General features: G+C 38.7%; 1 protein-coding gene across 2 annotated transcripts in view; it reads left to right on the top strand.

The window, feature by feature from the left end:
- Positions 1 to 6: 6 nt before the first annotated feature.
- The window catches only part of Ano5 (anoctamin 5), a 74,273-nt gene continuing 59,550 nt past the window's right edge, over positions 7 to 14,729 (top strand). For both annotated transcript variants that reach the window (XR_004517406.1, XM_010621266.2), the window contains exons 1-2: positions 7 to 33; positions 6,488 to 6,534. Coding sequence is in view for 1 of the 2 variants with exons in the window: in XM_010621266.2 (XP_010619568.1) it covers positions 18 to 33; positions 6,488 to 6,534 (63 nt within the window). In the remaining variant the exon portion in view is untranslated. The remainder of the gene's footprint in view (positions 34 to 6,487; positions 6,535 to 14,729) is intronic.

Raw genomic sequence — 14,729 nt, 5'->3', positions numbered from 1 at the left:
AGCCCGGCCTCCTGGAGATGGTGGAGGAAGAAGGTAGGAGCCAGGGACCCGGACCTGGGCCCCACTGCCGACATCGGGTCCTTCCGGCTCCCCAGACCCGGCGCCGCTGCGGGGCAAGGGGTCTGGCCGGGCCGGCCTCCAGTCTCTCCCTCCCCTGCTCCGGCTGCTCCTTAACCCTGGCCCCACGCCCATCTGCTAGAGATTCTTAAGCTCTTGGCTGCTCAGTGGAAGCCTTGATTCTGCTGAGAAATAGTTGTCCGTTCTTCTCACAGGTCTTTGCACAAACCTAAGCTTTGAGGATCTGTTTTACTAACTCGTTTCCGTAAAAGTGCATGCATTTTTGGTGCTGCTATCTCCGTTACCCCAGTGTCAACAATTTCACGTTCTGTTTAGTATTAGAGCAAAACCAGAGAACGGGGGTTAAAGTAATGAAAGATCTGATCATGGACTTACTCTTGGGTCTTCAAAAGGACCAAGGAATGGACTGCATTATTGTATCCGTCCTTTCCCCCTTTAAAAACAGCTTTGCTGAGCTATAAAGGCCAGTGATTGTTAGTACGTTTGCAGAATTTTGTAGCCAACACCACAAAGTAATTAAAGAACACTTTCATCTACCAAAATAGAAACCTCCTATGCCGTTTGCTCCCGCCCCACCCTGACTTCAGGCAGCCACCAATCAGTCCACTCGCCGTGGCCATAGATTTGCCATAGCAAGGACCATGCGATGTGGGATGCCCTGTATTGGCTTCTCTCTCAGCGTGTCTGCTGCACATCCCACTGCAGAGCTGTGCCGTACCTATCTTCAAATGGGCCTTCGAGTTATTTACATTTTTTGCAACTTTGAAAACTGCTGCAGTGAATATTCATCTGCAATTTTCTGTGGGAATGTTTCCATTTGTTGGGTGTATACTAGATAGAGAATTGCTGGATCATGTAGTCGAGCTCTAATGAACATTTTGAGGCACTATCAAACTGATTACCAAGTGTCCACAATATTTTACATTTCCGCCAGTAGCGTACAAAAGTCCCAGTTTCTCCTCATCATCACGAGCACTTGTTATTTGCCATTGAGAAATGTCTGTTCAAAACCTTTGCCCATTTAAAAAAATTGGGTGGTATGTTCATTATTGACTTGTAAGAGTTCTTTATATATTCTTGGTACAAGTGCTCTTATAAGATATATGCGTTCCAAGTATTTTCTTCCATTCTGCTGGTTATCTTCTTTTGTTCTTTTGTTCTACATGGTGACACTTGAAACTCATCATTTTACTTCTGAAATAAATATAATTTGAAGATAGGAGAAAAAGAAGCTATTGAAAACTTTAAGCTATGATAAATGGCTCTGATAAACAATGAAATAAATGCATGTTCTAGGGAAAATGATTGTTGATTAGTAGTGCAAAGAAAAAAACCCAAATAACTTTCAGGTGTTTAAAATTGGAAGTCTCTTTCAATATTTGCTTGATGGTTTAGGCCTTTGCTGAGAATTATTTCATGTTGTACTTCTAGCAATCTGAAAGTCCAAATAGATATTTTCCCATTTAAAACATCCAGGAATTACTTATAGTTGGTTTTTGTGAGATAAAACTGTGTGTGCTTTAAAAGTTTATTCTTTGTTGAAGGGAGAGTAGAGAGAATGTTCTCTTCCTAATGAAGAAAGGTATTTTAGTGTAGCATTGGAGAGATAAATCATTATCCTCTTTGGGTTGTTTGCAATGTGATGTATTTGAGCCTTGAGAGATTTTCCTTACCAGAATCAATACTTTAGACTCATATCACTTGAGTTTGAGGTTGTACATTGCATAAACCCATCCCACACAGTTTTAGAACTTTTCCCCAAATCGTTTTAGTTTTCCTTTTTCTTGGCAAAGACTTTTTCAATTTATTTATTCTTCTCCTCACCATCAAAGCTGAGCTTCTGATGTGGATGGAGATATAAGCAGAAGTGTGGCTGGAGGAGTCTGGTTACTGTGTTTGGCCCAAATTTCCATGTCCAGATCTTTTCCTCGATTCACAACTCCAGGGGCGGGAACAGGGGTCAAGGATCCAGGTGGGTCTGGTCACTGAGGAGACACTTACTTTCCTAGGCGTGCGATCGAAATGTCAACTATATTTCTGGGTTGATTTTTCCTCCTCATTGCCTGTACCTTTGTTATAGAGTTTTGTAAATGTTCATTATATCAACGTCTTGTTTCTTAATACCAGGAATCCTGTGGAATTTTGCAAGCCCACTTTCAGATATGGTCCTCCCCCAACTTAGTTGACACAATTATAAAGACGGCTGAAGAATGCTAAAAATGTCTAGGTTCCATAATATTTGATTTTAGGTGCTACTTTCATTTTTGCATATTAAGATGTACAAAGGTTTCTTACAGTAAATTAATCACATAAGTAAAACTCAATCTTATATTTGTGTGTTTCCTAAATCACCTTTGAAGATTAAACGTGAGTCGGTGTATTGATTTACACAAGATTTATTTCTACAGAGACAATTAACATCTTGTACTTAGTTAATGAGGTGGTCCTAGGAATTTTTACATTTCCCCTGAGTGTGTTCAGTCACAATGGAACATGTAAGACATCAGTGATCTCCAGCTGTATATTTTCCTGTGTACTGATCCTTAACATGCAATTCTACAGGCATAGTGTAATAGGCACTTAAATTGCTATGTAGAAACCACTCCTAGTAATACATCGGTGTTGGAATTGAAGTCTTTATTGGTTGAGACTGTAAGGAAATTCTTACTTGCAGTATTCATTCTTTACTTGCACTAAGAAAGCTCAGGATTTAAAAAGACCATGTAGGAGCTTAGCATTGGAAAAGGCAGTTTCAAAAGTTGAATGTAAAGTTGTGGATATCTTTACAATCAGACCGTGTGCCATATTGAATGAAACCACCTGCCTTTCCATAAAGTAAATGTTTATAAATGCATTTGTGAGCACTTTGCCAACAGGAAAAACATTCAGTGATTTCATGGTTGTGAAGACGTTACAGAATATACTTACACAGAGCTGGAATAGTCTGCTACACACCTACACTGTATTATAATCTTTTAGGAACAGTGTATTATTTGTGTTCTGCTGTAGAAGAAAATGCTGGTCTGTGAGCACCTGACTATATTTTATTTTGTGCTGCTGGTACAAGTGTAAACTGAGAAGACCATTGGGTAGATGCAAGGGCTATTTTTGGGTTTGGGGTTTGCTGGGTGGTATATTCTTAGCCATGTGCTTTCAGTGAAGACTCAAAGCTCAGGCTGCCGGCTGGCTTTACTTTTGAACATACATTTTCTGATTCTCCCTGGTGATTAGTGCCAGACCTTTATTATCTCTGGTTTCTAGCCTGAAAGGCCGGTACAGTCATCTGCATTCCTTTTAGTGAAAGTTGGAGAAGTCCCAAGGAGCCATCGTGGAGTTGCTGGCTTCAGATCCTGCCCCTTCAGATAAGCCTGCTTCGAGAGGGGTGATGCGTGTTTAGTACGTCATTCTTCTCTGTAAGTGTCTAAGAATATTGCATCAGTGTCCGCTGTGTGACGAGGGGAGGGCGAGAGAGCTGAGGAGCAGTAAGTGTAAGGAGCAGCACAGCACATGAAGAAAGCAGACTCCGTGGGGTCTTTCTGCTTTCACGAAACGATGCAACTCACAAAGTGTGCCTTTGACAGTGCTCAACAGGTCTGAAAGGAGAATGTCTAAATTTACATCATGTGAACTCTCAGCAAGAGTTAGCCGGGGAAGAGAACAATTGCTCAGTCCAGATAAAGGCGAGTGTTTAAAGGGGACAGTGTGAGAGGAGGTGTAAGCGGTGAGGACTTCTGCAGGGTTTGTGTTGCCCTTCAAATAAATAAGCGCATGGTGTCAAGTTCGCAGAACATTTGAAAACATTGTTTCACTTGTTTATTTTTATGTCAAATGGACCAAAAATAACTGGAGGAGGGAAATGATAGTGCTTGTAGTCTTTCAAATTTCTTTTCATAAAAGTGGAATTGTATAGAGCTCTGTAAACCTAGCCTCGTGCCTGTACTTACTTGACTGTCCTGTACTTGGAACTACATTTTATTTGATGTATTGCTGTTGGCAAAGAGTGACAGTCTTTGTCCTCAAGAAAATAGAAGCCTCCATAAGTCTATGGTGAAGGATCACAGCTAAAGAGGCAAATAGGCATTCCTTAACTCCTATTTTTTATTGAGTAGTTATAATTTGTACCAGTTTGTTTTGTTTTGTTCAAACAAAACACTTAAGCCTGGATGTTTGACAAGAAAAGAAATCAACTTAATCTACAGTTTTAGAGGCCGAAAGGTCAAAGATCATGTTGACCCAGCCATTCTTTCTGATGTGGCCCTGGTGCATTGGAGAGGGAGATGTCAGGGACAAGAATGATTTAGGGGAAGAGCTTGCTCTTTATGTAACTATCTGGTCTTGTAGGAACTCACCAGGGCCTCTCCAGAACCACTTCCATCTCTTGCAAGACTTCCATGATTTCCAAGACTTCCACGGCCACATGACTTCCGACCAACCATACCTCTTAAAAGTTCCCCGGCTCCCTCTCAGCGCTGCCACACTGGGACTGGGCTTCCAGAACAGGAAGCATTAGGGGACAGGGTCTACCCATACCCCTAGCACAGCACAGACTAGTTAGGTCTATGTTCATTTCACACACGAAGCCAATGTCTGCACATTGTGAGTTTTGAGATAACATTCATGGAGAACTGCTTTTCTGATGGTACTGTAGAATATATATTTTGGAGCAGATGTTCATTTATATTCCTGTCTTTTTCATGAGAAAGACTGCATTCGGAAACGTGATACGGCTGCTGTGGCTTAGTTCTTTGTATTTTGCTTAAAATAACTTGAAAGTTTAATAGCAGATCTTGCAGTGAAATGATCTGAATCCAAAATGAATGAATTCATCTGCATTCTGATACTCTGAAAATTCACTCAGAGAATTTAGTACAGTTTAAAAATGAATAAGGAACAGAGAATATCCTAATATTAATATCAACAGGAGCAGCAGTTTGACCTTCTTTGTGGAAAGTACAGGCATGTGTCATCCAGGGCTGGCACAGACAGGATGATAGATCTTCTGCCATTTATGTGGTTGCTGAGAGCTTTGAATTCATGTCATGCATGCTCTTGCCAGGAAGGGTAGGGAATGTTTCGTTTTGTTTTCTTTCTTTTTTTTTTTTTGGTAGCGGGGATTGAACTCAGGCCCACTTTCGAGGCAGGTGGCGAAACCACTGAGCCAAATCCCTGACCCTTCTTTTTTGTTGTTGTTGTTTTTGACAGCACATTGCTGCCACGTATATGGTGCTGCCTCCATTCATTGCAAATACATTCCAAGCCCCCCAGTGAATGCCTTGAATTGTGAATGGTATCAAATCCTGTACATTTAATGTTTGTTTCTCATATCACAGCTATGAAGCTGTTTAATTTATAAACTGCATACAGTAACAGATTAACATCAAGAATTAATAAAATGGAACAACCATAATGATATATTGAGCAAAACTGAATGGATGAGGTCTATTGCTCTTACAGTGTTACTGTACTCATGCTTCTTGGGATTAGTCTTTACCATTAACGAGCAGCATAGTTGGTGGAGAGCGTTCTAACCATTGTAAGTTTCCATTAATTTTGTTTAATAAGTTTAATGTTTTTTGAAGTGAATTGTGTTTCTTAGATTGTGAAAAAAAAGCTATACAAATAGAATATTTATATTCCCTATATTTTTAGAGGATACAGTAACTCTTCCCAAAATTATAGTTCCTGTGGGTGGCCTTTAAGTGGTAGCAATATTTTATTTTATTCCCACTGTGGTATTTTTCCCTCCTCTAATGCACTTTTGTGCAGAGTGTTTGTCAACTGGAGAAATTTTGCTCAGTGTTTTTCCAGGTTGGAGTCCCTAGAGAGTAATAGCCAGAATTCTCTGTGTAACAGGTTTAGCATCAGAAACTTAATTGAATACATGTGACAGTTCGGAGGGCTGGGCATGTCATTGCTGCAATAAAGATATCTGTGTGAGGAAAGTAACTGGGCCTCTTCAGAAATAGTCCTGCTCTGGGAGTGTTTTCCTTCCACCTGCTCTGGTTCACTTCCGGGAGACAAGTGCAGAAAGGCTCAGTCTCACCAGGAGAGCCAGGACAACCCATGAACGTTGCTGCTGAATGTTTCCTCTCAGCAGTTTTGCTCTGAGTTGATATCTGCGTTGAGCAGAGTTAAATTTCTTGCCTCATGAACGAATTTATTTACTACATATCAGTCAGTATCTGTGCTTTCTCCCTAGAGTATAAACAGTCCTTAGTGAGGTGCTTTGGGGAGGTTATTTGGAGCAATTTTACTCCAGGAAGATACTGCACACTTTCTTCCACTGTGTTTTTGTTCTCTCAGAGTGGCTTCTTTATCAATTTCTTATTTTCTCCTAACATAGATTTTTCAAACATGGTCGGACTGGTTGGCAAATGTAACATAGTTTTCTTTTTCTAATTTCATCTAGTGAGAAGTAACAGTCAAGACACTGGCTATACCCTCCAAATGAGTGAGGTAAGTTAAATACGGGTGTATGTGAGCTTTCCCGTCTGTACGAAATGAAAAACCAAGGCAAGGTCAGCAGGACCAGTCAAACCTTTGCTTAGAATATAATTGTTTGTGTTGTCCTCTCTCTCACCTATTCATTTTCAGGAAGAAAACAAATTTCATGTCATATGCATATTTAATATTATATACTTCTAGCTGCTAGAATAAACATTTGAACGTCTTTTGGGGTTTCTCGTTAATTAAACTCAGATATGCTGGGCTTCGATATGCAAGAGAGTAGTGTTTAGCCCTACACTTCGCAAGATGCAATTGAGGTTCAGGGGTGACAGAATTTGTAATATAGTTGTTACCAAATGATGTGTTCTTATCGGTAACGGTACCAGGGTTCAAGCGACCAGCATAAATGAAGTACGTGCCTTAAGTGAGACGGTACCTAATCAGTTTGAATGTGGCTGGCCTGCTGTGCCTGCAGGTTCCTCTTTGAATTCTGTCAACCACAGATCAAAAATACCGGGAGGATTGCATCTTCACCGAACGTCTTTACCGCTCCTTTTTCTCTGCGGTTGTTCCTAAGTAACGCGGTATTGCGGCCGTTTCTACAGCACTGACGTTGCGTTAGGTATCGCGGTTAATCGAGGAGATATAAGATTTTAAAATTCAGTCTGCCACACACTGAGACTGCACGCTGCCCTCCTCCCTGGGAGACTGTGCTCAGATTTAAGTAAAAGTGACATTTTCAAAACATAATACCCCCCAAATCCGTGTTTCCGTATTTCCCAGAATCAGAAGGATCTCAGGAGAATGTGGAAATGTAGTCAGTAACTGCCCATGCTGAGATGACCGCAAAAAGAGACGTTATAATCGATCGAAATACAGACATGGGTTTGAAAAGTATAGAAACTGAAAAATTTCAGTGGCAGAATTCAGGAGACGGAAGAAGGAAGCCTTGAATTTGAATATAGGAGCGTGGCATGAACAGCAGAAAAACGTGGACTGGGAAAGAAAAAAAAAACAGAAAGTACAGATCTGGAGAGAAACGTGGCTCTATAAGGAAAGATCTAACCTTTATGCCCTGGGAGGCCCACAAGAGGCAAAAGAGAAAGAGCTGCTGGGAGAGAGAAATCGTAGTGGAAAAATCAGCTCGAAAAAGTCACACTGACCTACAGATTCAAAGAGCAGAAGCAACTGCAACGGGATAAACCCGAAGAATTTCACATATATCAAATGAAACTTTAGTTCTTGTTCTTTTCCTTCTTAAACTTTTTATTAGTACATATTTGTTTCACAACACGGCACAGAACAGATCCTCATTCTTTTTCTTCCCTTCCCCTTTCCTACCCTTCCCCTTTCCTCTGTCTCTTGGTCCCCATCTTTTTCGTAAATAGAAAAAATCCATCTCCCTGCTTCCTATTTTATTCTTCGATTTATTTATATTTTGGATTTCTTACGTAACAGAAACCACACGATATTTGACTCGACACTGTGATCTCAGAGTGCATCTGTTTTCCTACAAAAGATTCAAGTTTATCGTTCTGTCTGGCAGAGTAGTACTCCACTGTGTAAAAAATAGCACATTTCCTTTACCCTTCCACCTGCAGACGTGTATATTGGGTCCCCCCCCCCAAGATTTAGCTTTCATCAGTTGTGATGCTAGAAACATGAACGTGCATGTGCATGATGTCTTTAGCTTTTTCAGGAAGATATCTAGAAGGAGAGTAGTTTATAGAACCAGACTAGGAAAAAATCTTGAAAACAATGGGTGAAACAACAGCTGAATATTACGGGGAAACTAAGTAAAATAACAACAGATTTTTTTTTTTATCTGTCAGAAATCATGAAGACTGAAGAATTGGTAAACAAATTTTCAAGTGCAGCCCCAGCAAAATCTAGAAGCTAGTACTACTACTGTTTAATATTGTTTAATACATTCTTTTGTTTGGTACCAGGGATCAAATTCGGGCCCTTGATGAGAGGCAGGCGGTGGAACCACTGAGCCAAATCCCCGACCCAATACAATCTTAGCAGTGCAGTGAACGCTATAAGAATTTCTGCTTTTGCAAAGATACAAAAAATAGTATTGCAATTGTAGACCGTGGCCTTTCAAAAAAAAGCTGTTATGTAGGAAATCTGGTTTTAAAAAACACTTCATATTGTGTGATGTATTTAACCCTCTGATTCGGTGATTTGGAATGCTACTGGCTTCAGATGCTGTTTCTAGCATATACACACATCCATGCATTTTCACACACGCGTGTAACATGTCTCAGTCCTATCCACAACTCCACCCCCATTGCTCTACCCCTTTCTCCTCCTCCTGCCCTTTGCCCTGCCTCTGCTGCAGTAGGTCTCCCTTCAACGTGTTCTGGAATTCAGGAAAACTTGGGAAATTTTTTTCACTAGCACATCTACCCTGAAAGATTAGCGAAGAAAAATGCCTCAAAAAGTTCTTTTTGAAAAAAGAAAAAGATGAAAAAAACAACACGGGCAAAAAGAAAGAACAAGAAAAAGTTAAAGTATGGGTAACTTAATCTATTTCCTTTTTTACGATTGAGGGCTCTGAATTAATAGCAGAATCAAAAACAATTTAAGCACTGATGTGATTTTCAATCTACGTAGGGAAATATTTAACAGGGAATAAATAGAAAATAACAGCACAGGTGTTTATGAAATGCACACCAAGACAGACCATATTGTAAGCTGTGCGACAAACCTCAAGAAACTTAAGAACTGACATAAGAAAGAATGCTTTCCTTGACCACAGTGGAATCAAGCCAGAAGTAACAGAAATACAACAGGAGTATCTCCAAACATTTGGAAACTAAGCAATATGCTTTCAAATAATCCAAAAATCAGAGAAATTCTCAAAGAAAAAATAAAAACAAATAAATAAAACCAAACTGAATGGAAATTAAAATGTAATAGATCACCATTTGGGAGGTGGAACCTAAGCATTTTTGAGAGGGGAAATGTGTAGCAGAAAAGATTACTGTTAGCCGGGTGTGGTGGCGCACACCTGTAATCCCAGCACTCGGGAGGCTGAGGCAGGAGGATCGCTGTGAGTTTGAGACCAGCCTGGGCTACATAGTGAGTTCCAGGGCAGTCTCAACTACATAGTGAAACCCTGTCTCCAAAAAAAAAAAAGAGAAAAGATTAATGTTAATGATAATGAAAAGTCTGAAAGGAGTAATAAGCTTGGGTCTCAAGGAAGTGGAGCAACAGAAACCCAAAGAAATCAGGAGGAAAATAAACACAAGAATAAGAGTGGAAACCAACGCACTAAGATTCAAAGCATAATTAGAGAAAAATCACTGAAACAAAACCTATTATTGGAAGATCAATAAAGTAAAAAAACCTCCAGCTGAAGATAGAAAGTGTCGGGGGGACAAGAACACATATGATCTCTGTCAGGAGTTAATTGATATTCACCACTATGTATGGATAGAATGAATTCATCATAGGGTCACTGGTCATTGGAATGTAAGTAGAAGTTAATTTTACAAAGCCAGTCTCACTATGTGAAGGTCATGATGGAGAGAGGTTAACATGCTCAAGATTACAAATATTGTTAGTTTTACATAATTGAAGAAAGTTCATGAAGAGCCTACAAAATGAAACTATAAATCAGTATGTTATTGTAGCTACTAAATTTTGGAGCTAAGATTCAAAGATCATCTGATTCTAGAGTTAGCTTTCTCAATCACTTTATTATATTATTATTATATTTTTGGTATCGGGATTCAAACTCGGGACCATGCCCTTGTGAGGTAGGTGGCAGCACCACTGAACTAAATCCCAGGCTCAATCAACAGTTATTTTTACAAAATACTCATCTAAGTATTAGATTACAGTACTATTTTAAGTACTGTAAGCCATCCTGTTGCTGGCCTTTGTTGGTATTTTTATTGTCTTGATTTTTGGTGCTAAGAATTGAACACAGGACCTTGTGTGTGCTAGGCAAGCACTCTACCATGAGTGTAAATCCACAGTCCTTTCTGGATGGCTTTTAATTATTCAATCTCTTATCCTCTCCCCAACCCAAAGGATTAAACCCAGGGCCGTTATACTGTGCTACACATCTTAGTCATTTTTATGCTTTCTTTAGTCACCGGCCCTCACTAAGTCACTAAAGTCACTAAATTGCTATGATTGGGCTTAATCGTAGGATCTTCTTGCTTCAGCGTTCCGGAATGCTGGGATTATGTGTGTACCCACCACCTCCCGCTATCTTCAATTTCTTTATTTTTTATTGATCTGCTCAAGCTTTCCATTTCTCTCTGATTCACTCTGGTAGTTATGCTTTGCTAAAGTTCATTCATTCCTTCTACATTACAATGTGGGCATATAATTGTTTGTAATATTCCCTTACGATCATTTTATTTCAAAGTATTTCATCTTATTAAAAAGCTTCTACACTGCAAAAGAAACCATCAACAGAACTAAGAGAAAACCTAAAATGTGGGAAAAAATTTTTACCAGCTGCTCCTCAAAGGACTATTACCTAGAATATATAAAGAACTCAAAACAATCATACCCCTCAAATATAAAGACACGATTAAAAACTGGGCATCTGAAATGAAGACATTTCTCAGAAAAAGAAGTAAAAGCATCAAGTAAATATATGAAAAAATGTTCATATCACTGGTCATTTGAGAGATGTAGATAAAAACAATACTGAGATTCCATGTCACCCCACAAAGAATGGCTGCTATCAAGAAATCAACCAATAACAAATGCTGGCGGGATTGTGAGGAGAAAGGAACCCTTCTCCATTGTTGGTGGGAGTGTAGACTGGTGCAACCACTATGGAAGTCAATATGGAGATACCTCAAAGAGCTGGGACTGGAGGTTCCATTTGACCCAGCCATCCCTCTGCTGGGTATCTTTCCAAAAGAATTAAAGGTATCATACCACAGTGATATATGTGCATCCATGTTTATAGCGTTATAATTTGTAATAGCTAAAACTTGGAAACAACCGCCCATTTCCCCATCAGTTGGAGACTGGGTAAAGAAGACGTGGTTTTTCTATAAAATGGAATACTACTCAGCCATAAAGAATGAGAAATTAGAGTCATCATAGGAAAATGGATGCATATTGAGGATATGCTCTTAAGTGAAATAAATAAGTCACACATCTGTAAATACCAAATAATTTCTCTGATGTGAAAAACTATAATTGTAAATAAGATCCTAATTTTATAATTGACAATGTGAAATAGGAAGAAAAGGGCTAAAGGTACAGGGAATGTGGAAAGGGTAGGGGAAAGGAAATAAGGGAAAAGAAAAAAGTATGAGAAAATGAAAAAATGGAAATTAAATTTTGTAAAGAGGGAGGGGAGGAGGGAGTGAAGGGAGGGCAGGGACAAGGGGAAAAAATGAGAACCAAGGCCTGTCCTGTAAAGGAACAAGATCCCAGATCCCAAAATTAAATTTTGTAAAGAGGGAGGGGAGGAGGGAGTGAAGGGAGGGCAGGGACAAGGGGAAAAAATGAGAACCAAGGCCTGTCCTGTAAAGGAACAAGATCCCAATGATGAATGTAACTGTACTGTCTACTTCAAATGTACCAATAAACTCAATGAGAAAACACAAAACAAAACAAAACTTTCATTTCTAATTTTTATTTGAGTCTCTCTCAGCATTTGTTGATTTTATTGTTTTTCAAAGAATCTTACTTTTACTAATTTTTCCCTTTTTTCTTTCTATATTTGATTTGTTTCTATTCTTGTCTTTATTATTTCCTTCAGGTAACTTCTGGTTTATTTCTTTTAGAGATCTTTTAAGTGTAACATTAGAGACTACTTATTTGTAATATTTGTTCTTTCATAAAGAAGGCATCTGTTGCCTTAAACTTTTTTTTGAACTGAGTTCACTGCCCTCCAAGAGGTTTGATATGCTTTGTTTCCATCTTTGTTTCAAGATAATTTTATTTCCCTTTGATATCATTTTGATTTGATGATTGTTCAGCTGCTTGCTTAAAGTCCAGGTGTTTGTGAATTCAATTTCCTGATCTTCCTCATTACTGATTTATAAATTCATACTGTTGGGTGAGCAACAAAGCTAGAGATGGTTTCAGGCTTCATGAATTTGTTAAGACTTATTCTGTGGGCTATCATCTGTTCTATCCTGGAGCATTTTCCATGTGCTTTAAAGACTCAATATTTTACTATGGATAGGTGGATAATTCTACATATACTGGATCTGTTTTATATAATGGCAGGTAAAGCCTACTATCTGCTTGTTAATTTTCTGTCTAATCTACCCACTGTTGAGAGAGGTGCACTGGAGCCCTGTACTAATACTGTATCACAATGTATTTCTTCCTTCATTTCTATTCTGTATGCTTTTTATATTTATCTAGCTTACCAAAATTAAATCAGGAAAAAAAACCCAAATCTCTTAGCAGACAAACAACAAATAAAGAGATTGAAAATTAATTTAAAATCTTCCAAGAAAGAAATGCCCAGGACCAGACAGCTTCATGGCTAAATTCTATCAAATATTCAAATCAGAATTAATGCCAGTGTTTCATAAATACACCCACAAGTTAGAAGCAAAGGAAAAACTTTCCAACACATTTTATGTAGCTAGCATCACAAGGAATGTAAGGCAAGCAAGACAAGAAAAACATAGGCCAATACTGTGTCTCTGATGAACATTAGTGCAAAGACCTGCAGCAAAATATCAGGAAAGTGAATCCAGCAATGCACAAAATATTGTACTTCATGACCAACTAAGGTTTATTCCTGGCATGCAAGACTGTTTATCATGTCTAAATCAGTGTGCCATGTCACAATAACAGAATGGAAAATCTAAGCCTCTCAAATCATGCAGAAAGAAAGTCTTCAACACAATTCAGCTTGTATTGTTTCCATTGTACATGAGTACTATAATGAATAATCGTAAATATTTTACTCTGGATATCTGCTAAATGAATAGGTGATAGCTACTGTTATCCCTGGGTGGGTGGGTGAGAAGACTAGGTGGTTATGTCAGACAGTGGATGCATTAAATTGTTCCATTGTAGTAACTGTTTCACTGTGTGTGTGTTATAACAGCACAATGTATGCCTTAAATCTATGCAAAACCAAAAGAATCATGTATAGAAGTTAGGGTATTTGTTTTTGAATTTCACTGACGGAATATTGCTACTTATAGTCACAATAGTCAGGATAAGTGCTCAATTTCTGTGATGATTTATAGATCCTCCCAATATTACTGCATGTTATTCCTAGTATGAATTTGTACCCCTCACCCATTTATTTATTTCATTCCATTTTGACCATTTCCCTAACTTCTTTAATGGCTGGGGTCTGGGAAGGAGGCACCTGGGATGGGCGAGCCCTGGGCACTGCTGAGGGGAAGGTAGAATTGAAAACATCATGGGTTTTCCTTTTACCTGATCGAGGGCAACAAAAAGTGGGACACAGAAACACTCACCCAAAGGAGAAGAATCCTGGATAATTTAATTTTATATTTATCACACTCAACAGATAACCACAAGATTTAATTAGAAATGACAGAAAATTATGTTTACTGAAGTTGGAGATTTTAAAGTGACTAGCCGGGTTGCTTTTGGAATATTTATTGTATATTTTCCTTCTACCATTTTATAAGCAAAACAACTGATCTTTATGTAGGATAAAATTAAAAATATGAGGTTATTATAAAGGGAAAGTATTCTATGTTTATTGTGGAAATGTAGTTGCACCATTTATTTTTAGAATTGACATTCTGTAACTTTCTTTGGTATCTGAGATTATGAAGAGTTAAGGACAGGGCCGGGGATTTAGCTCAGTGGTTCGGTGGCCTGTCTTGCAAGCGCAAGCACCAGAGTTCAATCCCCGCTACCAAAAAAAGAGTTAAGGACATTCATTCAAGGACCTCACAGCCAGAACCATGTGTAAGTGAAGAAGGGTCTGAATATGTATTTATTCATAGACTCTCAGTCTGTGAACTCTTTACACCTGGTTCAGTATCCTTTTAATGTCATATATTCCTTTCAACCTTTTGTGTAATAATTTACACTGAATAAAGTAGTATGAATATTGTCACATGTTCAGAATCATCTCTTCCTCCTCAAGAACAGAAGGACATTATTGCTTCTTCATAGCATGTTTGTTCCCATGATGCTCCAAAGCATTTTTAAAATTATGTCCATAGCAATTTTTGTTTCTTCTTTCCCCCCCCAAACCTGATTTTCCC

The sequence above is a fragment of the Fukomys damarensis genome, unplaced genomic scaffold (genome assembly GCF_012274545.1).
Source record: "Fukomys damarensis isolate Sample0158 unplaced genomic scaffold, DMR_v1.0_HiC HiC_scaffold_16, whole genome shotgun sequence".
In the NCBI taxonomy this organism is placed as follows: domain Eukaryota; kingdom Metazoa; phylum Chordata; class Mammalia; order Rodentia; family Bathyergidae; genus Fukomys; species Fukomys damarensis.
Note: the sequence above shows the minus strand (reverse complement) of the source record. Positions and strands in the feature narration are given on the sequence as shown.